The sequence below is a fragment of the Cervus elaphus genome, chromosome 9 (assembly GCF_910594005.1).
Source record: "Cervus elaphus chromosome 9, mCerEla1.1, whole genome shotgun sequence".
In the NCBI taxonomy this organism is placed as follows: Eukaryota; Metazoa; Chordata; class Mammalia; order Artiodactyla; family Cervidae; genus Cervus; species Cervus elaphus.
Window position 1 is genome coordinate 8,412,921 of NC_057823.1, and position 24,738 is coordinate 8,437,658.

At 54.1% G+C, this 24,738-nt stretch overlaps 1 protein-coding gene and 1 long non-coding RNA gene across 7 annotated transcripts in view; one reads left to right on the forward strand and one right to left on the reverse strand.

Annotated features, from left to right (window-relative positions):
* The window catches only part of CRTC1 (CREB regulated transcription coactivator 1), an 87,887-nt gene extending 73,028 nt beyond the window's left edge, over positions 1 to 14,859 (reverse strand). For 3 of the 6 annotated variants that reach the window (XM_043910887.1, XM_043910884.1, XM_043910886.1), the window contains exon 1: positions 14,606 to 14,857. In XM_043910887.1, the coding sequence (XP_043766822.1) occupies positions 14,606 to 14,731 (126 nt within the window). In that variant the 5' untranslated portion in view covers positions 14,732 to 14,857. Of the gene's footprint in view, positions 1 to 14,605 lie in introns of all 6 variants that reach the window. The other 3 variants (XM_043910888.1, XM_043910883.1, XM_043910885.1) reach the window with 2 other exon arrangements.
* Positions 14,860 to 14,910: 51 nt separating this feature from the next.
* Positions 14,911 to 22,186, forward strand: LOC122699219. The gene is made up of 2 exons (XR_006342571.1): positions 14,911 to 15,141; positions 21,896 to 22,186. It is a non-coding gene; the product is annotated as an uncharacterized LOC122699219 (long non-coding RNA).
* The last annotated feature ends 2,552 nt before the right edge of the window (positions 22,187 to 24,738 follow it).

Here is a 24,738-nt window from a genome sequence, read left to right on the forward strand (position 1 = left end):
CCCTGGGCACTCTGCCTGGCTAGGCCGACACTTCCTCCCTGAGATTTCCGGGCGAAGGACCAGCTGGCACGTGCCCAACCACCCTCTGCGCCCAGGTGAGTGGCGTCGGATGCACAGAGGCAAACAAAGTGCTCAGGGTTTTCTGTTTTCAATTCTCATCAAAGTTTTGATATATAAACAATTTCTTTTTTTATTTAAAAAATCAAAAAACAGGACAGAGTGGATCCCTGCAAGCCCAGCTGGCCAGGCAGGGCGGTCTGCAAAAACTCTCCTGGAGCTTCTCCCTGGGTGAGCACCCTCGCAGGAGCAGGGAGGCTCGGGGAGACCACCGAGCTCCCAGCTGGATCCAGGGATGAGGCTCAAATGCTCCCCAGCTGTCGAGGGAAAAGGTCTGTCCACAGCAGAGACTCAGCCCTCTGGAGAGGAGGCGAGGCCCCGGCTTTGGGAGGAAACCCTTGTGAACTCTGGGCTGTCACCATGGAACCGCCCAACAGAGAAGAAGGAATTTCACATATGAAATTAGGACTCAAGTCTCTTATCTGTTGTGGAAGTGCCTTTCCTCATTACCGGGGGCCACCAGAACATGAAGTGAAAGCTATTTCACATAAACCTCCCCCGTCAGCCTCCTTGGGAATCAGCTTCCTGACTCTTGGGTGAAAGAACTTCTGCCAAGTCAGCAAGTCCCGGTCTGGAAGGAGCCCCTCCCAGGTCCCTGCAGCCCCTGCCCTCACTCTCCTCAGGCCTGTCCCCATATGGGGGCTGCAGGGGTCTTGGCTAAAGCTACATCACATGTCACCGCCCTGCTCGCCGCCTTCCTGGAGCGCCCCACCACCAGACTCTGACCCGTCACGGGGGCTCATGACCCACCACCCGCAGCTGGGCCGGACGCTCCCTGACCACAGGCCTCACACACCTCCCCCCACCTCCACGGTGCACTCCTGTGCCCCGTGGCTCAGCCTGAATGCCACCTCCCCCAAAGGGCCCCCCACTCCCAGCCCATTTCCCTCACACGGCCGTAACCTCAGGGCGGGGACCAGCTAGCTGCTGGCACAGTTTCTCCCTGGGGCAGGATTCCAGGTGACTTGTTCTGTCGGGTATCCCCAGGGCCCCGTACTAAGTCGGTGCTCACTGAATACTGACTAAATGAATCGGCTTTCCAGTCCAAGCCCTGGCCTCCGCATGGAGACCTCCCTGGGGGGCCCAGTGCATCCCACGCGCCCCCCACCCAGGGTCAAACAGGCACCATACTGCCCCAGGGCCTCCCTCCAGCGGGGGTCTGCCAGTCCACCCCTAACACATCGTACACGGTCAACACAAACTCCAGGTTTCTCCCTAAAACTGTTCAGAAACACTGGAGCTCCGCGAAGACCTCACTACCCGCCTGGCTCCGTGGCCCCCTCAACCTTGGCACACAGACATTCCCCGGGGGAAACAGGACCTCACGCCACATTCCCACAACTTAAGGGGAGAAGTCGGATGGTGTGGTGGGAAGCTAGCCCTTTCAAAGGACACCTGCACAAAGAAGATTCCAGAGTGAACTCGGGCTAGGCCTGCGCTCAGGGAGGTCACAGTCCAGTGTCTGCGCAGGGCCTGTGAAATCCCCACTAGGGGCCGGCTGAGTCTGTCTGCCTGCTGCCAAGTGGCTGCGGGGCACCTGCTGGGCACACCCTGGGCGCCTGCCGAGCGCCTGCTATATGCCCATCAGATGTCCACCACCGCCTGCGGGGCACCTGCTGGGTACACTGTGTACCTGCTGAGCACGGGCCAAGCCTGTCCTCAGACCACCCAGTGCCGGCTGAGTGCTGCCATGCGTTCCCCCCGCACATGCCTCCGAAATCTCGGCGACGGCGAGCCTCAGTGAGCGCCTACGTGCAAGTCCCATTCCGGACACGCTCCACGGGTTAACCCATCTCAGCCTCACCGCGATCCGGTGAGGCAGACAGCACCGTGGCCCCCAGAGACTCCCCTAAACTCACCCGCGAGGAAGCAGGAAGACACCCAGCAGCATGGCCCTGGGCAGGCTCCCAGGTTCTACAGACGACCCACACCGCACCCTCGCCACCGCTGTCCCAGGCATTTTCTCTCCTCCGTGCCCGGCTGAGAGCCCTGAGGAGGAAGCCCTGGCTACGCTTCATTTCCATCTGGCAAATAACAAATATTGACTCTGAATCCTTGGCCCACGAGGCACGCAGCGGCTTCCTTGTTTGCACACCTGGACCCCCGGCCGGCCAGCAGCCCCAGAGCCACACCTGGCTGGGGAAGGGCAGACCCTCTGTTCTGGGATAGGGCTGGATGTGGCGGAGGGAGGGAGGTGAGGAGAGGGGCTCAGAGACACTCCAGCCAGAAACGTGGGGCAAACCCATCCAACGAGCTCCAAGGTGAGGTGAGACTCACCCATGCCCGCCCCTTTCTCCCCGGTTCCCCATCACAGCTGGAGAGGCCCCACCTCCCTCTCCTTGCTGCTTACCTCTGAACAAACCCTGTCATCACTACCTCTTTTGTTGTCGTTTAGTCACTAAGTCATGTCCTACTCTCTGCAACCCCACGGGCTGTAGCTCTGCCAGGCTCCTCTGTCCATGGGATTTCCCAGGCAAGAGTACTGGAGTGGGTTCCCATTCCCTTCTTTAGGGGGTCTTCCCAACCCAGGGATCAAGCCTGCATCTCCTGAACTGCCGGCAGATTCTCTACTGCTGAGCCACAGACGGAAGCCCCCACTATTTCCTCTGGACTGCCCCAAACTGGCCATCCCTCTGTCCTCACCATGACCAAGCCCAAGGTGCTGCAGCCCCTCCCTGCTGCAGGGGCCCGAGACAGACAGCGGGGCAGGCGCAGGGAGCCACCGCGAGCCTCCGGGCCAGGGATTCAGAGTCAATATTTATTATTTGCCAGATGGAAATCAAGTATAGCTGGGGCTTCCTCCTCGGGAACACAATGAACCCCTGACTTGCAAAAAACCAGGAGAGACCTCCACGGTCCTCAACAGATGGATATGACTCAAAGCTCAGCCTTGGACAAGGGTCTTCAGTGGCTGCCTTAAGAAAAATGTGAGCCCAGGATTCAGACACAGGGTCCATCCCAGCACCTCCACACCCAGCAAACCGCCCAGTGCCCTGTCAGGCCCTGGCTCCTCCTCTGTGCACCAGGGGAAGCCACGGGCTCTGTCTCGGAGGGACCGCGACAAGTCGCCGGGCATTTGCATCTGGGCTCCAGCAAGTCTGGCCCCAACACTCCCACACCTTCATGTCACTCACGTCGCCATCCTGCTGGAAACTCCCGTAACACTCCACAGCCCACACACAGGGCCTGGCCTGGGGTCCTCTTCCCCCCACCCCGGCCCTGCCTTCCGCCCAGGCCCTCGGCCCGTGCAGAGTCCTCACCCGTCCCCTCCACACACAGGGTTCCAGCAGCCTGGAAGGTTCTGCCCTGCCCTGACCAGTAGGTCAACACCCGGAGCCACATGAGACAGGAGAAAACATGTAAGGGGGTGGGGGGGACTTTCCTGGCAGTCCAGGGGTTGGAACTGTGCTTCCAATGTTGCGGGGGGGTGGGGAGGATAAGTTCGATTCCTGGTCGGGGAACTAGGATCCCACATGCTGCATGGTGTGGCCAAAAAAAAAAAAAGAAAACATCTGGGGCCTGGGTCTGTCCGACTGGGGTCAAATCCCAGCTCTCCCGTCTCCAGTGCTCTGTGACCTTCGCGCGCTGAGCCGCTCTGTAAACCCAGGAGGAGGCCATCGGACGCCGAGGGTGTCGTCAGGGTGCCAGGTTTGAGGTGTACACCTCGGGGAACCGGGGAGTGCCACCAGCCCCTTCGCACCCGCACAGCCCTGGCATGCAGGGACACAGGAGCAGGCTTCTCCGCCTGAGCACCGCCGATGGCAGGGGCCTCGTGGGTGCTGCCCTGTGCGGAGCGGCAAGCCCGGCCTCCACCCACCCCGTGCCAGCTGCACACCTTGCCCCAAGCCCTGACGACCCGAAACGTCCCCAGATGTGACCAAAAGCCCCCAGGGCAGAACCGGCCAGGGTGCGCACCCTGCAGGACCCGCTTCAGATGCCTCCCACCACGGAGCTCCCACTGGGCTCTCCTGGAGGCTCAGACGGTAAAGGATCTGCCTGCCATGCAGGAGACCCAGGTTCCATCCCTGGGTCGGGAAGATCCCCTGGAGAAGGAAATGGCTCCCCACTCCAGTATTCTTGCCTGGAGAATCCCATGGAAAGAGGAGCCTGGCGGGCTGCAGTCCACGGGGTCGCCAAGAGTTGGACACGACTGAGCGACTAACACACACACCACTGCGGTCAGGCCAGTCTCTCCCCAGGCCAGACCCCACCCCTGACATGCACATGACATTTTCCGAAAGGTCCCTGTTTAAAAAGAAATGCCCAACACCAAGGACTCTGCATCCTGACCCTCGCATGGGACAGCACGGAAGGGAGACCATCCCACCGAGCTGAAACCGGGATGCTCCCAGTGCCAAGAACGGCAGAGGACAGCCAGCACACAGCCTTCTGTGACATCCACAGTGGGCCTGCTCGGACCCGGAGCAACCTGAGCAAGCCCAGTAACCCCAACCAGGACCAGAAGGCCCCCCTGTCAAGAAGAGGCACCTGACACCGTGCGCCTTAGGGAAGTGACAGCACAACCCGCCCTGGCCGCATGGACCAACAGTGACCACCACACCACTCACCGAGGGCCAGACGGCCCGCTCACCCATCCAACGGGGCCAACCGTCTCCCCCGGCCTGGCAAAACCCTGGGGACCCTGCTGCCTGGGCCTCCCGGCAAGGCCTGCATGGCACGGTCCTCAGATTCCCCACTCAGAACTCGGGGTCCCACCAGAACCTGCAGAAACAGAATCTTGGGGGAGCCCAGCAATCTGCATCCTTTAGCTCTAGGGTGGTTCAGCAACCCCCATGAGTGGCAGAACCAGTGCCCGCCGCCTTCTCAACCTTCCTTGTTGCTCTAGGTCAGCGGGGCTCACACTGTGGGTGAGACTCACTGGCCCAGGGCTGAGAAACTCCTGTGAAGGGACACACGGGAGCTATCTGCACCTCCTCAGGTCAACAGGTCTCCGCTGCAATGATTCTACTGCCGCAAACAAGGCACAAATGAATGGGCGTGGCCATGTTCTAATAAAACTTTCTTTACAAAAAACAGGCATAGCTTGTCGAACCCTGGATTAACAGGTTATTAAATCAATTTAGTGGGTCCCTGCTGGCATTTTATAATAAACAGAAAGGAACCAATTATATTAATTTTCCATACACACAGGGAGGGCTGGGCTCCTTGGAGAAAACTGTGTCAATTGTATGTTTGTTAGTGGCTGCTGGTACGAAACACACATTTCTAACAGTGGGTCCCAGTCAAGGAAATGAGAAGAAGGTGGCCTTGGAACTAGGCCCTGGGCTCCCATGCCTGACCCTCACCCAGCCGCAGACATGTCTGTTTCCACACCTACTGCAGGTCCAGGAAGCATTCCTGGAGTACCCCCAGCACATGGGTCCTCCTAGCACTACACACCCTGACCATCGGCTACCACCCAGTGAATCAATAAACCAGGCAATCCCACTTCCAGGCGTACGCCCACAAGGTAGAAACCGGGGCTTGTGCAAACACCTACACACACACACACACACACGTTCACAGCAGTGCCATCCGTGACAGTGAGAAAGTGAAACAGTCCACACACCCATTAACAGGTGACAGATGATAAACTAAAGGTGGTCCGTCCACATGGCTGAATATCATCTGACCACAGAAAGGAATGACCCTCTGACACAAGCTACAATGTGGATAAACCTCAAAATCATCAGGCTGAGCGAAAGAAGCCAGACAGAAAAAGCCACATGCTCTAAGGACTCATTTACATGAAATGTCCAGAAGGCCAATCCACAGAGACAGAAGGCAGATTAGTGGTTCCTAGGGGCTGGGGGAGGGGAGGAGGGGAAGTGACTGCTCATGGAGACGGGATTTCCTTCTGGGGTGACGGGAATGTTCTGGAACTACAAAGAGGTGATGGCTGCGCAACCCTGTCAATGTCCTAAATGCCACCGCAATGCACACTGAAGTGGTCCATTTTATGTGAATTTCACCTCGATTTTTTTTCAGGATTTTTTTTTTAAAGGTCACTCAGGGACTTCCCTGGTGGTCCCCTAGCTAAGACTCCAAACTCCCAGTGCAGGGGGCCTGACTTCGATTCCTGGTCAGGGAACTAGATCCCACATGCCACAACCAAGAGTTCACATGCCACAATTAAAGACCCCACGTGCTGCAACAAAGACTGCGGATCCCAAGCGCCACAGCTAAGACCCGGCAGAGCCAACTAATTAAATAAAAATATATATGTTAAAAAAGAAGGCAAGGGCTTATTGATTCATTAGGTGGTAGCCCTGAGGATGCATGAGTGGAAAGCTCAGAGCAGAACCAGGGCTCCCCAAAGACAGCCTCCTTCCAAATGACAACTGGACAAATTTATCTAGAAGCATGTCCCGTGTCAGCCACAGAGACTTTGGCAACCAGCCTGATCTGGGCTGTGGCTTTCACGGGGAGAAGAGCCGCGGGCCTTGCACAAAGGTGTATGTGATGGTGCCCCAAGGCTGCTGCCTCCAAGACAAGGACAATTAATGGCAGGAAATATGGATTCCAGGGTCCAAGTCAAAAGAGAAATGTGGGTGTGACTGGAGAAACTGAGTCATCTTTCAGAGAAACCATGGCCCAAGTGGGGCCAAGTAAACTCTTGTGAGTGACAGAAGGTTCTAGTTTGTGTTAATTCCTTGTTTCAGATATGTCGTACATGCTCATCCCAGGGCTGAACACCAGTCCTGTCTCTTCCCCACTGGGATGCAGCTCTGGGCCTCAGCTACCCCACTGGCCCACAGCAAAGAAGACATCTCTTCTCTGCGGGCTGGCAGGGGGGCAGGGGTGTTGAGCAAAAACCACTGGGTGCCCAGCGAGGAGCAGGAAACAGGACTGCAAAGAGCAAACTTGACCCACCCACCCAAAATCTTCATCCTCCACCCCACCCACCCAAAATCTTCATCCTCCACCCGTGCCACACTCTAAATTTTTTTTTTTTTTTTGGCTACGCTGGGCAACCAGCGTTCCCCAACCAGGGATTGAACCCAGGCCCTTGGCAGTGAAAGCTCAGAGTCTTAACCACTGAACTGCCAGGGAATTCCCATCCCCTACCACACTCTGACTGCACTCTTGGGTGGCTCCTTGACAACGAGATGCCCTCTCCTGGGACTTCCCTGACTGTCCAGTGGTTAAGACTCCACTCTTCCAATGCAGAGGGCATGGGTTCAATGCCTGGTCAGGGAACTAAGATCCCACACGCCATTCGACACCCCCTCCTGCCCTAGGGCGCATACTCCTGCTGTTGTCTCTCCAGCCTATCGACCGTCACCACCAGGCCCAGTTCAGAGTGAGAGGCCCCAGTTCCTGACAATGCGTGAAACGACGGGTCCACTTGAGGCCTTGCGGAAAACATGACCGGAGTGAGCTACCAGAGAAAGACAAGTGTGCACGTTTGCAGGTGACCCCTAAGGCCCACTGCCTCAAGGCGGCTTCCGCAAGGGACTGGGACTCTGCAGCCCAGGGGCCAGTGTCCGGGGGCTGCCATCATAAATGACTGCCAATGGGGGGAAGCAGGGACATAAAACAAGAGGAATTTATTTTTACACAGTTCTGGAGGCCAGACACCCAGAATTGAGGTGTCAGCAGGGCCACAATCCCTCTGGAGGATCCTGTCTTGCCTCTTTCAGCTTCTGGGGGCTCCACGCATCCTTGGCTCACGGCCACAACACTCCAATCTCTGCCTCCAGCATGCACGGCCTCTCCCAAGTGGGTGTGTTCTCTCCTCTTTTCGTGAGGGTGCCAGTCATCCGATCACCCTAAATTCAGGACAAGCTCATCTAAAGATCTTAACCTACACGTATCTGCAGAGACTTTTTTCAGAAATCGGTCACATTCACAGGTTATTGGGCTCTGCTGGTGGCTCAGACAGTAAAGAATCCTCCTGCAATGCAGGAGACATGGGTTCCATCCCCGGTCAGGACGATCCCATGGAGGAGGGCATGGCAACCGACTCCAGTATTCTTGCCTGGAGAATCCCATGGACACAGGAGCCTGGCAGGCTACAGTCCACGGGGTCGCAAAGAGTCGGACACGACTGAGCGACTAAGCACGCATCCTGATACTCAGATTATCAGCGACTGATGTGAGTGACTGAGTGGCACACTTCACTTCACGCGCTCTGGAGGGCAGGATGGGCCTATCTTCTTCAGGGCCCCCATTCCACCCCCTACTGGGCAGGCAGCTCACAAGCTGGAGAGCAAGGAGACTGCCGGGGCCTTGTGGAGGCGGGCGCCGGTGCATCCCCTCCTCTCCACAGAGCAGCTCGGCGAGGCCTGCGTGCATGCGTGTGAGTGTCAAGGCTGCAGATGGCACCAGACACTCGAAGCAGCCGGCACAGAGGCAAACAGTGCCAGAGCCAGGACGGAGGCCAGGACTGGGGGCGGCCTCTACGCTCAGCTAACCCAAGACACCACCGCGCGGTGGCTGCGGCCCAGGGGCCTGGTTTCCCAACAGCCTCTGCAGAGCCACCCCCGTCACAGGGTAGGACCCGGAGAACGCCCGCCTTCCGCACAGCTAGAGCCAGCAGCCCAGCCGGTTCCCTGTGGACCGCTTTGCAGGCAGGCTTTCTCTGGCCCAGGTGCTGCTCCCCGGGATGTTCAGTGATCGGTCACAGGCAGAGCCTCCTGTGTCCTGGGCCGCTGGCAACTGGGCGACTCGCCCGCATCCCTTGCCCGCACCTCCCACATCCGATCCACCCACACATTCAGTCACCTCTGCTGCCAAAATATCACCAGTACCCACTGTTCTGGGTCACTGCCACGGCCACCTTCTCCACTCTCCAACCCGAGGCTGACAGCGGCCTCTCACCATCTGCCTGCTTCCCCTCTCACCCCTCCTGCCCATTCAGTTCTTGGCCATCTTTGTAAGACACGGAGCAGCCTTAAATGATCAAATGGAGAGTTACCGCTTGACCAAGCAGCTCTACTCCGTGGCACGGACACCCAAGGGAAAGGAAGACCTACGTCTATACAGGTGATTGGACAGGAACCCCATGGTGGCGCTACTCACAAAGGCCAGAAGGTGGAAACCACCCGTGTCCACCAATGAATGAACGGAGGAACAAATCATGGTGTCTCCACATGATGGAGTATCACTCGCCTGAAAGAGGAATGAAGCGGGGCTTCCCCGGTGGTCCAGTGGGAAAGAATTCACCCGCCAATGCAGGGCACACGGGTCTGGATCCCTGGTCGCGGAAGGTCCCACGTGCTGCAGAGCAGCTAGGCCCATGTAGCACAACTACTGAAGCCCCGAGCCTAGAGCCCAGGCTCCAAAACAAGAGAAACCACCACAGCAAGAAGCCACACACCGCAATGAGGACCCAGTGCAGCCAGAAATAGATCATTTTTTTAAAAAGAGTAATAAAGCAACAGATGGTGGAGAAAGTACGTACCACCACCGAATTGCTCATGATGGTTAAGATGGTAAATGTATGTTTTGTCTGTTTTACCACTATTTTTTAAAAGGGAAAGGACTGATACACTCTACAACATGGATGAACATCAGAAACATACTGAGTTTATGTCTGAGACGTCAGACATATAAGGCCACATCTTGCGTGATTCCATTTCTATGACATGTCCAGAACATGCAGACCCACAGGGATGGAGAACAGATTGGTGGGTGCCGGGGGCTTGGGGAGTGACTGCTAATGGGGACGGAGGTTTCTTTTTTTTTTCTTTTTAAGTATTTCTTTTTAAATATTTTATTATTCTCATTGTTATTTTCATTTTTCAGCTGTGCCAAGCAGCATGTGGGATCCTAGTTTCCTGACAGGGAACTGAACCCATGCCCCCCGCATTGGAAGTGTGGAGTCCCAACCAATGGAAAGCCAGCGAAGTCCCAGGGACGGGGTTTCTCTCTGGGCTGATGAAAATGTTCTAAAGTCGACAGGTGATGGTTACACAACTCTGTGTATACGCTAAGAACCCCTGGATGGTACAGCTTCAATGACTGGCCAGAATGTATTGGGGATGATATCTCAATAAAGCTGCTACAAAAACAAGCAAAGGACCAGCCCACTGACCATCACAAATCTTCCCAGGGCTCCTCCCTCAGGAGCCAGCTTCATCTCTCCTCTCTCTCAACATGCCAGCTTCAACCTTGCCAAGCCCTTCTCACCTTGTGGTCTCTGCACCTGCCTCCCTCACAAGGGACAACCCTCCTGGCATGGGGGGCTCTGTCTCACCGTCCAAGCGTCAGCCTCCCACCCTAGCCATTCCTAGCACATGGATTTGCTTCTCTCTGAGAGCATCTGCCTTGTTTATTTGGAGCAATTCTCTCCTGTCCCATGCTAAAACCATGCTGCCTCTCCAAGAACATGGTCCTCACATGCCTCAATATGCTGCTGGCTCCACTGTGGTGCTGGGGAAGACTCTTGAGAGTCCCGTGGACAGCAAGGAGATCATACCAGTCAATCCTAAAAGAAATCAACCCTGAATATTCACTGGAAGGACTGATGTTGAAGCTGAAACTCCAATATTTTGGCCACGTGATACAAAGAGTTGACTCACTGGAAAAGACCCTGATGCTGGGAAAGACTGAAAGCAGGAAGAGAAGGGGGCGACAGAGGATGAGATGGTTGGATGGCATCACCGGCTCAATGGACACGAGTGAAGATAGTGGAGATAGTGAAGGACAAGGAAGCCTGGTGTGCTGCAGTCCTTGGGGTCGCAGAGAGTTGGACATGACTGAGCTACTGAACAGCAACCACCCTAGTACCTAACACTGTCTCTGGGATATGCTGGGCAAATAAAAATGTCATTTTGTGGAGTAAGCACAGATCAGGATTCTGGGGCCCAGAGAGGTTAGGAAACCCAACCCAAGTCACACAGCAGAGTGTCACAGCCCTCCCGGCACATCAGGCTGCCCAAGTCCAAGGATGAGAAAGGAAGGTTCATGCACCCACCCCTCTACCTTGCTACTCGCAAGCAGACATCACACCCCATCCCCCGACCCGACCTAGCCCTCGGGGTCCCTGCCCCTAGGTAACGTGACAGCACAGATGAACGCCTCAGGCTCAACACCGCTCACGGGAGGAGGCTCGGTGGGCACACCCATCACCACGGAAGACTGAGCAGACCAATGTGAACACAAGGGGCGCCGCTCGCTCCAGGAGCGGACGAGCTGACCGGAGGAACTCCACGAGAAGAGGAGGTACCAACTGTGCCTCGCCCCACCCGCTTGCAGGTGCAGGCAGCACGGCAGGCTGCGGCCACGGAGGGTGGGCGGGAGGAGACCCTGCACCAAGCAGGCTTGCTCACCTGCGCCACGCGCTGCAGCTGTACCCCACGCCACAGGCCGTCACGGGAACGGGTGCAGAACGTGCTCGCCCAGCCAGGTCGCAGGTGCGGGCAAAGGCCCACCCACAGTGGGCACCGCGTTTTGAACTATCTGCCCGGGTACAAAGCTCGCAGCCCCCTGCCCACACAGCGTTTCCTCCAAACCAAAGGCTTCTCGGCCTTGGCGCTGCTGACAGCTAGGGCCAGATCACCATCTGTGCGTTGTGGGGTGCTGAGCGGCACCCCTGCTCTCTACATACTAGATGCCGGTAGCAGCTCGTTGCCCAGGGGAGGCAACCGGCAATGTCGCTGCCCAGCGTCCCCTAGGACAGAACTACCCCCAACAGAGAGCACCGCTCTGTAACGATCTAGCATAAGCTCACCTCTGCCCAGGGCCCAAGCCCACCCCACCTCCCCAACTTCCAGTGTAAAGGAAGGCAACAGAGATGGGAAATGGTTACCGGGCGTCAAGGGAACTGCTGTTTGCAAACCTTAAAAAAGCTTTTCTAGGGACTTCCCGGATGGTCCAGGGGTTAAGAATTCATCTTCCAATACAGGGGCTGCGAGCTCAATTCCTGGTCAGAGAACTAAGGTCCCACGTGCCATGGGGCAACTAAGTCCACACACCACAACTGGAGAGCCCTCGGGCCCCGACGAACCCCCGGCTCAGCCACAATAAGTAAACTTACATTTTAGAATCTCTAAGTCCATCAGCCAATAAATGGATAAAGAAATGTGGTCCATCCACACCCAGGAATATTACTCAGCCATAAAAAAGAAACAGGAGGATATGGCAACCCACTCCAGTATTGCCTAGAGAATCCCATGGACACAGGAGCCTGGCGGGCTATGGTCCACGGGGTGGCAAAGAGTCAGACACAACTGAAACGACTTAGCACATAAAAAGGAAAGAAGTTTCCTGATACATGCTAAAATCCGGATGAACCTCGAAAACACTACCCTGAGTGAAAGAAAGCAGACACAAAAGGCCACATCTTGTATGATTCCATTTATATGAAACGTCCAGAACAGGTAAATCCGCAAAAACAGAAAAGCTGGTGGCTGCCAGGGGGCTGGGGGAGCAGCAAGTGAAAAGTGATTGCTAATGGGTGAGGAGCTTCTTATGGGAGTGATGACAATGTTCTGGAATTAGACAGCGGTGATGATGGCACAACTCTGTAAATATACTAAAAACCACTGAACTATACACTTTGAATAAGTGAATTATATGGTATACAAACTATATCTTTAAAAAGCTGTCATTTTAAAGAAATGTTTCCAACAACAATAATTCATTTCCAACCTTAAAGCTGAAACCAGACCTCCAATCATGAAGACTGCCACAAATCAGTGTGACCCCTTCTTCCTGTCATACCACATACACTAGACACCTATTGCATGCTAGGACATGCTTCATGCTGCAGACAAGATGAAGTGGACGCGCGTGTCCTTAGAAATCTTGATGTATGAAGGACACTCAGGTTGCACACTGTCATTCATTCATTCACCAGTCACATCCTGGAGCAGGGACAGGCAGGACCTGCCCCGACAATGAGCACCCAGTTGATATGTGCTGAACAAATGCATGGAAATGAAGATACACATTCAAGTCTTAAGGTCATGATCTCAGAGAGAAACAAGCAAGTTATTAAAAAAATAACATCACCCCAAAATCCCACCCGAGGAATCAGAGACTGAGGCTCACATCACAAAGGTACAGTGGGTCTACCTAGGAGAGTCAAATGTTAGTTGCTCAGCCAGGTGCAACTCTTTCTAACCCCATGGACTGTAGCCTGCCAGGCTCCTCAGTCCATGAGACTCTCCAGGCAAGAATACTGGAGTGGATAGCCATTCCCTTCAGGGGATCTTCCCAATCCAGGAATCAAACCCAGGTCTCCTGTATTGCAGGTGGATTCTTTACCACCTGAGCCACCGGGGAAGCCCAAGGACAGTCAGCTCAGATGCCAAATCCAGAACCCAGCGAAGCAGGTGTCTGCAGCTCCCACTCAACCCCTCCCCAAGGCCTCAGGGTGCAGCACGGAGGTCCCATCCCTCCGCAGGATCAAAGCAGAGATTTACTGCCACCTGCGCAAAGCACGCTCCCCTCCCTCAACCACGAGGAAGGGCTTGCAAGACACATTCCACAAAGGAGGACACCGAGACCCAAGCAGTCTGGCATTTCATGGCGGTCGCCAGAGAGCTGGGGCCCAGGAGAGCCAGGTCCCCAAACCCAGCCATGACCAAGCCCCTGCTCCAGGCCTACAGCCAGGTGAGGTTGGCAGGTCATCTGGCCTGCCCCTGCACACCAAATGCACCCAGCCATCTGAGGAAGAACTGTCCCTCCACTCTGGTCCTGAGGGGCCAGGGGCCATCTGAGGCCAGCTGTCCCGTGTCCTTGTGGGAGGAACAACACCTGGTCCCCACCATATGGGCTACATGGGGAAGGGGCAGCTGTCGCCACTCCAAGCTCCAAGACTGAGCCCAATCTGCCTTCCTGACCCCACTCAGGTCCCCACAAGGGAGGCGCCAGACCTTCCCCTCAGATATCCAAAAGCGAGAAACACCTATCCCACCTCAGGTCTGCAAGTAGGGGCACCTGTCCTTCCCCCAGCACTCAGGGAGTAAGTGCACAGATGACAGTGATGTAGAGACACCTGTCCTTTCAGGTAGCAAGGGTGAGGCGGCAGCTGTCCCCTTCAGGCACCAATGATATAGGAGCACCTATCCCACCTTCCCAGGCAACAGTGATGCTCACAAGCAGCACCCAGTTCAAGCACCTCAGTATCACTCCCCTAGGGAGCAGTGATATAAAAGCACCTATCAGGTAGCAATGTGGGGACACCTTCCCCCCCGCAGGTAACAATGATGTAGTCGCACCTGTTCCCTCCAGCGAGTAATGATGCAGAGGCTCCTGCTCATACAGGTAACCGTGATGTAGTGACACCTGTCCCCCACTTCAGGTAGCAGTGATGGAGAGACACCTGTACCCCTTCAGGTATCGATGATGTGGGGGCACCTGTCCCCGCCCACGACGCCCGGGGCGTGGGGACACCTGTCTCCTAGGGCCGTGCCAAGCCCCGCCCCCGCCGCGCGCCCCGCCCCCGCCGCGCGCCCCCCGCCCCGTGCACGCGCGGGACACGCGCCCCCTCCCTCCCTCTCCGGCCCAGAGGGGTCGGCGAGGGAAGCCCCCTTACCCGCGCGGCCCGCGTCAGGCTCAGGTCCTTCATGACCTCCTCGAAAGCCGCTGTCTCCTCCGCTTGCTTCTGGTTGTGCAGCGCGATCTTCTCGCTGAATTTCCGCGGATTGTTCGAAGTCGCCATCTTCTCGCCGCCGCCTCCTCCTCCTCCTCCTCCTCCACCTCCTCGCCCCCCCACTCCCCTGTGCCACCACGCAAGCGCCGACCAGACCCGCGGGCGGCGGGCAGTGCGCAGGCGCGTCGGCGGGCGTGAGAGCGGCGCGTGCGCACAGGTGAGGCGCGCGACGCGGGGGCGATGGCGCATGCGCGCGCTTCGGCGGCAAGCTCAGAGGCCAGAAGGGGAGGTGGGAGAGGGAGGGGGAGGACTTCGGCGCAGGCGCAGTGAGCCGTCTCCTGGCCCGCTGGACAGCGGCTGTCTGGCTGTTGGCCATGGTCCGGGAGCGGACTGGGGAACTGGAGCCCCCAAGAGAGTGACTCCTCGAGGCCGATCTTTCCAGGTCACCAGGTTGGAACAAGCACCTACTGCAAGGACAGGTAGCTCTCGAGGCTGAGCCTCGGCTCGGACCAGTTCAGCTCAGACACCAGTTCAGGGCTTTGCTCATCCATGCATGCATTCATTCAGTTATTGAACGCCTATGTATGCCAAGCATATTGGGGAAACGGCATGAGCAAGAAGACGTGGTCCCTGCCCTCATAGGGTGCACAGTCGAGGAGAGGGGAATAGAACCCACCAATAAATGACCCCAAAACTTTTCAGATGGAGAGAAATGTGATGTGGAAAATAAAACCAGTAATGGGTAAAGAGGAGAGTGGGCTTCCCTTGTGGCTCAGCTGGTAAAGAATCCGCCTGCAAAGCGGGAGACCTGGGTTCGATCCCTGGATTGGGAAGATCCCTTGGAGGAAGGAAAGGCTACCCACTCCAGTATTCTGGCCTAGAGAATTCCCTGGACTATACAGTCCATGGAGTACAAAGAGTTGGACACGGCTGAGCCACTTTCAGTTAGAGGAGAACGATATTAGGAAAGGAGGCTCCTGTGGCCACCATGGTTTGGGGGGTGTGATCAGTACCCAGCTCAAAATCCCAATGTCATCCTTAACACCTTTCTTTCCCCATTCCTATTCCCTCTCCAGTTCCTATTCTCTGTATCCTTAAGCTCGGAAAACTGGAACTACAGAGCTTCAGCCTTCTCTCTGTGAATTTCTCCAGTCCAGTTTTACTCAAGAAAGTCCAGCTTTTTCATCAGGTGCTAAAGGACAGGTCCAGAAACCCCACCCAGACCCAGCAGTGAAAGGGAGAGCAGAGTCTCCCCAGTGACCTGGGGGTGGAGAGAGACCTAGGGAGGGGGGGACTCTGACATCTAGTTGTTCCTACCCAAGCTGAGGGACCAAAACCACCAATATCGAAAGTTTATGTTCAGGAGGCTCTAGGGATTTCAGGGTATGGGCAGGGCAGAAATCAGGAGGGGCAGCCAGGGGAATTTGGGGTACCTGTAATTTCATAACAAGCACACTTTTTACCAGGGTGAGGGATGGCTGGAGGGGACACTGATGGAAATCATAGGGGGACACCAGCGTTTTCCAAACATGCTTTTATTTACATCTGGTAACAGTTTAATGAAATGTCCACATTAAATACATACACATACGCATTTTAATTTGGAATGTTCTGGGAACTGCCATTTCATACTGTTAATGGGGTTCTCAAGGCAAAAACACTGAAGTGGTTTGCCGTTCCCTTCTCCAGTGGACCACATTTTGTCAGAAACTCTCCACCATGACCCATCCGTCTTGGGTGGCCCTACACGGCATGGCTCATAGTTTCATTGAGTTAGACAAGGCTGTGGTCCATGTGATCAGTTTGATTAGTTTTCTGTGACTGTGATTTTTCATTCTGTCTGCCCTCTGACAAGGATAAGAAGCTTATGGAAGCTTCCTGATGGGAGAGACTGACTGTGGGGGTCGAAACTAGGTCTTTTTCTGATGGGCGGGGCCATGCTCAGTAAATCTTTAATCCAATTTTCTGTTGAAAACGGGCTATGTTCCTTCCCTGTTGTTTGACCTGAGACCAAACTATGGTGGAGATAGTGAAGAGAATGCGACCTCCTTCAGAAGGTCCCGGGCACATACTGCCACACTCAGTGCCCCTGACCCTGCAGCAGGCCACCGCCAACTCACACCTCCGCTAGAGACTCCTGGACACTCACAGGCAAGTCTGGGTCAGTCTCTTATGGGGTCACTGCTCCTTTCTCCTGGGTCCTGGTGCACACAAGGTTTTGTTTGTGCCCTCCAAGAGTCTGTTTCCCTAGGCCTATGTAAGCTCTGTGGTCAAATCCCACTGACCTCCAAAGTCAAATTCTCTAGGAGTTCTCAGTCCTTTTGCCAGATCCCCAGGTTGGGAAATATGTTGTGGGTCCTAGAACTTTCTTAACAGTGCAATAATTTCTTTGGTATAATTGTTCTGCAGTTTGTGGGTCGTCTGCTCGGTGGCTCTATGGTGGGGTTAATGGCGACCTCCTCCAAGAGGAATTATGCCACACGCTGTGTGACCAGGTCTGCTGCACCCAGAGCCCCTGCCCCTGCGGCAGGCCACTGCTGACCTGTAATTCCACAGAAGACTCAAACACAGGTCTGGCTCGGTCTCTGTGGGGTCTCTGGGACCTGGTGCTCACAAGGTTTTGTTTGAGCCCTCTGAGCTTCTCTGGTGGGTATGGGGTTTGAGTCTAAACACAACTGCACCCCTCCTACCATCTTGCTGGGGCTTCTCCTTTGCCCTTGGACATAGGGTATCTTTTTTTGGTGGGATCCAACATTCTCCTCTCAGTGGTTGTTCAACAGCGAGTTGTGATTTTGGAGTTCTAGCAGGAGGAAATGAGCACATACTTCTAGGAATTGATGCTTTTGAACTGTGGTGTTGGAGAAGACTCTTGAGAGTCCTTTGGACTGCAAGGAGATCCAACCAGTCCATCCTAAAGGAAATCAATCCTGAATAGTCATTGGAAGGACTGATGCTGTAGCTGAAACTCCAATACTTTGGCCCCCTGATGCAAAGAACTGACTCCTTGGAAAAGACCCTGATGCTGGGAAAGCTTGAAGGCAGGAGGAGAAGGGGATGACAGAGGATGAGAGGGTTGGATGGCATCACCAACTCGATGGACATGAGTTTGAGCAAGTTCCAAGAGTTGGTGATGGACAGGGAAGCCTGGCATGCTGCAGTCCATGGGGTCGCAAAGAGCCGGACACAACTGAGCAACTGAACTGAACTGGGGACTGCCACTGCTCTGTTTTTAATATTTATTTTTATTTATTTGACTGCACCAGGGCTTCTTTGCAGCATGTAGGATCTAGTTCTCTGACCAAGGATCAAACCCAGGCCGCCTGCATTGGAAGCTCAATGTCTTATCCAGTGGGCCATCAGGCAAGTCCCCACTGCTCTTTTTGTCCTTCTTGTTCATGTTGTCTTGAGCACTTTCTTGGACTTCTGGCCTTTTTGCCTACCAAGTATCTGCCCCCCATCTGGGGTGTTGACAACCGACTGCCCTTCATTTCCTAACTTTCAGCCCCTGGTTTGTGGTTGAGTTGGTCTCATGGCTCACTCACCCTACAAAGTCTCCCCCTAAACTTGAAAGCCTTGGCCCATCATAAGAGCCACTGCTCTGACCATCATGATTGGATGAGGGTAGGCATGTGACCCAGTTTGCCCAATGAGATACATGTCTGGAATTTTTGTTTGAAGCATGGGGAAGAGAAGCACTGTCTTTGCTTGGGTAGCTGATCTGAAGGATAACACAGACCTCTGGGCTTTCATGGTGACTCAGACGGTAAAGAATCCGCCTGCAATGCAGGAGACCTGGGTTCGATCCCTGGGTTGGGAAGATCCCCTGGAGGAGGGAAAGGCTACCCACTCCAGTATCCTGGCCTGGAGAAGTCCACGGACTGTAGAGTCCATAGGGTTGCAAGCAGTCAGAGACGGCTGAGTGACTTTCACTCTCACTGCACTTGAAGAGAGGAGGCCTGGGGATTTCCCTGGTGGTCTAGTGGTTCGGATGCCTGCTCTCACTGTCACAGCCTGGGTTCAAGCCCTGGTTAGGGAACTATCCTGCAAGCAGCACACCACAAGTACAGACAAAAGAAAAAAAGACAGAGGGAGGGAGGGGCTTCCCTGGTGGCTCAGTGGTAAAGAATCTGCCTGCCAGTGCAGGAGACACAGGTTCGATCCCTGGCCCTGGAAGATGCCACATGCCACAGAGCAACTAAGCTCATGCACCGCAACTATTGAGCCTGTGCTCTAGGGCCCGAGCTCCGCAACAAGAGAAGCCGTTGCAGAGAAGCCTGCACACTGCCACAGAGTATCCCCCACTCACCGAAACTAGAGAAAAGGCCTGCAGCACAATGAAGGCCCATCACAGCCAAAGGTAAATAAATAAATAAAACAGAAAGAGGGAGGTGACCGGAGAGTGAACCCACACAAAAGCAAACAGGACCAGAGGTAGAGATACTGTCTGAATTCCTGCATCTGGCCATTCTTGAAGCTGGACGCTCCTGCCTTTTCAGTTATATGAACCAATAATTCTCTCTCCCTCTTTTTTTTTTTTTTTTTTAAGGCTGCACTGGGTCTTCATGTTGAGCCCAGATTCCTTTTTTTTTTTAAATCTTTTTCTTTTCCATTTATTTTTATTAGTTGGAGGCTAATTACTTTACAATATTGTAGTGGTTTTTGCCATACATTGAAATGACTCGGCCATGGATTTACATGTATTCCCCATCCCGATCCCCCTCCCACCTCCCTGAGCCCAGATTCTTTATTGCGGTGCACAGTCTCCAAAGCCTGCAGGCTCAGTAGTTGTGACATAAGGGTTCATTTGCTCCATAGCATGTGGGATCTTAGTTCCCTGGTCAGGGATGGAACCCAGTCCCCTGAATTGGAAGGTGGATTCTTAACCACTGAGCCTTCAGGGAAGTCCCCATTCTCTTTCATACTGAAGTCGATTTAAAATCCATCTCCTCTCCATAGCACTGAGACTGGAGCTTCTGGGAGTCCGATAAGGGGCTGGGCATTCTATTTATGTGACTTCTAGTTCCTGCCACCGTCTTGTGAGATTGGAGAGGAAATAGTGACAGAGCAGGGACAGCAGCTGCCCAAAGCAAGTTAAGTGCCAGCCCAGGACTGGAACTCAGACCTGACAGCAGAGATCAGCTTCCTTCTCTACACCGGGTTTTGTAAGGTTTAAATGAGGTTAACATGTGTCAAGTGCCTGGCTCATAATAAGTGTTCACAAAATGCTGGTTACCCTGAGCGCTTACATATGGCTGTATTAAGCCTGTTTTGGCAGAGAAAGATGCAAGAGAAAAGATTTGGGGGGTAACAGCAGCCACAGCAAGAGGCCATGCCTACAGGGCAGAGGTGAGGGGCCTGTGCGTGCCCTCCTCACCCCCATTTACCCCACACCCCGGCAGTAACTTGATCCATCCGAAACCCTAGTGATGAGTCAGAGGGAGCCACAAGGCTGCTTATTGCGCAATGGCCGGACAGTGACCCGAGCCCTCCTCCTACTCCACTGACCCCCAGCCCAGAGGAGGGTGAGGCCAGGGTGTCTGGTGACCCAGGCAGAACCCAGCCCTGACGTTTTCACTTTCTCCCTTCATCAAAGGCAGTTTCCGCCACACAGTGTGGCCCGGACAGGGCTTCTGGAGCAGCTCACCGTCTTTGTAAAGTGGGGTGGATCTCATGCTCCATATCACGTTCAAGGGAAAAAAAAAAGTCCACCCTCTTCCCAGTGGCCCGCAGGGTCCCTGCACACCCTGGGCCGTCACTGCAGCCACCCCAGCTTCCGTGCTGTTCCACCCCCAGATCTTTGCACGTGCTGTTGCCTCTGCCCACACTGCTCTCTCCCCAGATCCTTTCACAGCTGGCACCTTCTCATCTTTCAGGGCTCTCCTCTGACGGACCCTCCGCGAGGGCCCAGTCTACAGCGTACCCTTGGATGTGTGCCTCACGACCCAGGAACGTCCCATTCTCTGAAGGCAGCTATGTCTTGGGGTGCTATCTGCTCCCCTATAGGCTGAGCAGAAATTGGAAGCTAAAAGCATGTTCGCCCGGCTAATATGCTCCAGGGCTTGAATTTCCTGTGGGACGCAGAAAGAACACAGACACACCCAATTCACTACTCCTAAAGCTTGTTCTTTGTGGATGGCTCTGAGCACTTTAGGCTGCATTTTATGTTCATCTGTGTTCATTCTGTTTCCCTGGATCCTCAGGGCTAACACAAAACTAGGCAGAGAGAGGGAATTAGGAAGTGTTTGTTGAATGATTCATTTTCTGACTAGGAAACTCCTATCTGTCCCTCAAAACCCACCTCAAATGTCCCCTCCTCCAGAAAGCCATTCCTGACCCCAAAGCAGACCTGTTCCTTCCTCTAGACTCACACAGCCATGGATCCTTCTCCAGCCAGCCTTGACCCAAAGGGATCGGGAGTGTCCCATTCTTAAATAGCTCCACTTGAGTTATAGAACATATCTGAATGTAAGCTCAGAGGCAACTCATATAAACTACTTCTTGCTGCCTCCAAGAAATAGTTTTCTCTCCTATGCTCCATACCTCTGCCTGGTTGCCTTTTTTCTCCGCCAGCTTCCTCTCCCACCCTTCCCTTTCTCATGTTCTCCATCCAGCTTTGCTGATCTTGCCTCAGGGCCTTTGCACAGGCTGTCTTCCTGCCCAGAATGCCCTTTCCCCTGCATCCACACCACAGCACCCCTCAAAATACAGCTTCTAAATACAAGCTGAATTAAAACCTAAGTTCCTGAGCATGTCTGTGTGGCCCAAGCCCTTGCCAGTTCTCCAACTGTGTGACAACGGGCAAGTGACTTCACCTGTCAGCCTCACTGTCCTCCCATGTGAAATGTGGATAACTGTGCTCCTCAGAAACCAAGCAGGGTCCTGTGGGGCTCCTGTGCACACAAGTCTTTCTGTGACCCCCATTTGTTTGATTACAGGAAATAGACTTCATTCAGTCTGCATGAACTTCCCTGAGTTCCAACAGGCAGACTCAAGCACATGTTAATTAGGAGAGGGAGGGGATGCAAGGCAAGGGAGAAACAGCAAGCAGGGGCTACTCTTCATTGCGGTGGTTTCTCTTGCTGCAGAGTGTGAGCTCTAGGCTCACAGGCTCAGCTGCTCCATAGCATGTGGGATTCTCCCCAACCCAGGATTGAACCTATGTCCCCTACATTGGCAGGCAGATTCCTAACCACTGGATCACCACAGAAGTCCCTCTTGTGAACTGTTTTGCAGATACTGAAACCCCCTCCAGGTGGGAGAAGCTGACAGTGAACGATGGTATGCTGCCCTCGAGCATGCAGACCCCAGACCAGTTGGAACCTGAAGGTTGATGGTGCTGACTTCCACTCACCTCATGACCAACCCCTCAGAAGAATATCCACAAGCTGATCATGCCCTCTTTGAACCATTACTGTAAAACTTCTCACTGTCCTCTCTAAGTGGGGACATGTAGATTTTCAAGGCAGGAGCCCACTGTGTCCCCCTTTGCCTGGCAAAGTAATAAAGCTCTCCTTTTCTACTTTACCTAAAACTCTCTTGGAGATTCAACTCAGCACTGGTGATAGAGAAGCTGAGCTTTCGGCATCAAGAGTAGGTTCTTGGGAAGATTAGATAACGCATGTAAAGCACTTAGCCCAGTGCCTGCTTCCTTGCAAGCATTCAGTCACTGTTAGGGAAGCAAAACCCTACCTCGAGATGTTAGTTTTCATGGCTTGCTTTTCTGCACTGCCTTATATGGAATCTTAGTCAATCTGGGGTACCCACATTGCTGAAGGTGAACTCAGGCCATTTGGAGCGGGAAGGCAAAGAGGAAAACCATCCAGGGTCCGTCTTTGACTTCCAAACCCGGCCCTCCTCAGACAGTTTTGAAAAGCAAAGCAGGAGCCAGGTTTGATTATGAAGCAAAAGGGAAGAATGCGATGGAAGTCAGAAACGTCAGACATGTAGCTCGCTCCTTACGCGATTGAATAAGAGGTTAGATGAGAACCCAGGCCTTTTGGCCTCCCACCCCAGGCTGAGTGAGGGGTGGAAGGCAGGGCAGGGTGGGCTGCTGAGAAGGCTGGAGTTGGGGAGCGGCAGGGACCCAGGGGGATGGCTCTAGGGCATGGTGGGGCAGGAGGAGAGCTAGCAGTCCAGTCCCTGCTGTAACCACCATGCTGAAGGGATATCTGGGGCAATGACCCCACAATGCCCTGAGGCTTGGGTGAGCTCCAGCTGAACTCACACAGAGCACCCCCTCCACTGTCCAGAAGCTCAGGACACTTACGGCCCCAATCTACTCAGCAGTAAAAGAGGAGGGTTCCCCAACTTCTCAGGAATAGTGTCTGCAGAAGAGATACAGCTGACTTTTCTTTCCGGTAGCCCAGCATCTGGAGGCTGGGGAGCCTCCATCAAGGGGATTTGGTCCCCACCCCCCGACAACTGAGGCTCCAAAGCCAATGGCTATTGTTCAAACGCTTAGTCGTGTCCAACTCTGCGACCCAGAGGACTGCAGCGCGCCAGTCTTCCCTGGCCTTCACTATCTCCCTGAGCTTGATCAAACTCACATCCATTGAGTCGGTGATGCCATGTAACCATCTTTTCCTCTGTCACCCCCTTCTCCTCCTGCCCTCAATCTTTCCCAGCATCAGGGTTTTTCCAATGAGTTGGCTCTTCGTAACAGGTGGCCAAAATATTGGAGCTTCAGTATCAGTCCTTCCAATGAATATTCAGGGTTGATTTCCTTTAGGATGGACTCCTTGCTATCCAAGGGACTCTCAAGAGTCTTCTCCAGAACCACAGTTTGAAAGCACCATAGAATTGCAAAGAATGTTTAAAGCCAATGGTATGATCAGTCAAATGACAGGCCTCTGTTTCCCATTTGTTTCTATGTTCTGCTGCCCTTTGCCACACCACTGTGCATTCCTCCTGCACAAGATGGGGGATATTTCTCCAGCCCTGATTTTGACCTTGGCCACATCATTTGCTTTGGCCAAAGGAATATGGATAGAAGTGACAGCACACGAGTTCTGACTTTGGGTCTTAGGAGGCCTCACCTGATCCCACTTGTCCTCTGGCGCCACTGTAGGAGGAGAACACAGGTTAACGAGGTGTTGGTCTCAGGAGGATGCAAGGCAGGTGAAGTTTAGCATCCCAGTTACTCCACAGTCTTGCACTTGGAAGCAGAGCTGCCCAGCCAAGGGAAGCCCAGAACAGACAGACACCCTGCCCTCAAGCTAGGTCACAGACATAGGAAAAATATTTATTTTTGCATGCCATTGAGAGTTGGGCTTGCTCGTTACTCAGCAGCAGTAGCTGACTAATACACTGATGTATTAACTTTCCCTACCCCCGGGCAGCTAATGCATTGGAACAGGACATGGGCTGGACCAACAGCATGTCTCCAAGCGATGGAAAGAAACAGCACCGGGGCAGGGGCATCTGGTGTCCGGGGCAGCTACGGCAGAGTGCCAGTGGCAGTGCCAGTTGAGGCATCTGGATTCTGAGGTGGTGGGAGGAATGACCTCACCAACCAGTCTCAGGGCACGATTTCAGCTGATCGCCCTCGCCTTCTTGATTTCTGCCATTTTCTGAGCCTGGTTTTCCAGCCTTCCTGCCACTTTTGTGAGGAACTGAACAGCATTCCAATGCACGTCCTTGATATTTAAATTGGCCAGTGTTTTGTTACTTGCAAATTAAAACCTTGACTTACATAAGATGGGGAAACCCCAGCATCTGTTACACTTATAATTTTGGAACTGTTTGAATTACAATTATCAGAATATCTGACCACTAGTATCTTAAGCAACACAGACATTGTGATTTCTCATAAAAAGAAGTCTGGACATTAGAGGTTCCAGGGTGGGACTGGTGCCCCCATGATTTCAGGGCTCTGGGAGGCAGCATTTCTATGTGTGTCTTAACTTGCTCCTCATGGCCACAAGATGGCTGCAGAAGCTCCTGGCATTGTGTCCTTGTAGGAAATAATAAGGGAGGGAGGGGGGCAACAGCACTTCTCCTGTGTCCAGAAACCCCCACCCCAGACTTCCCCTTAAAACTTGTGGCCAGAACTGGGAAGTGTGCCCAGATCGACAACA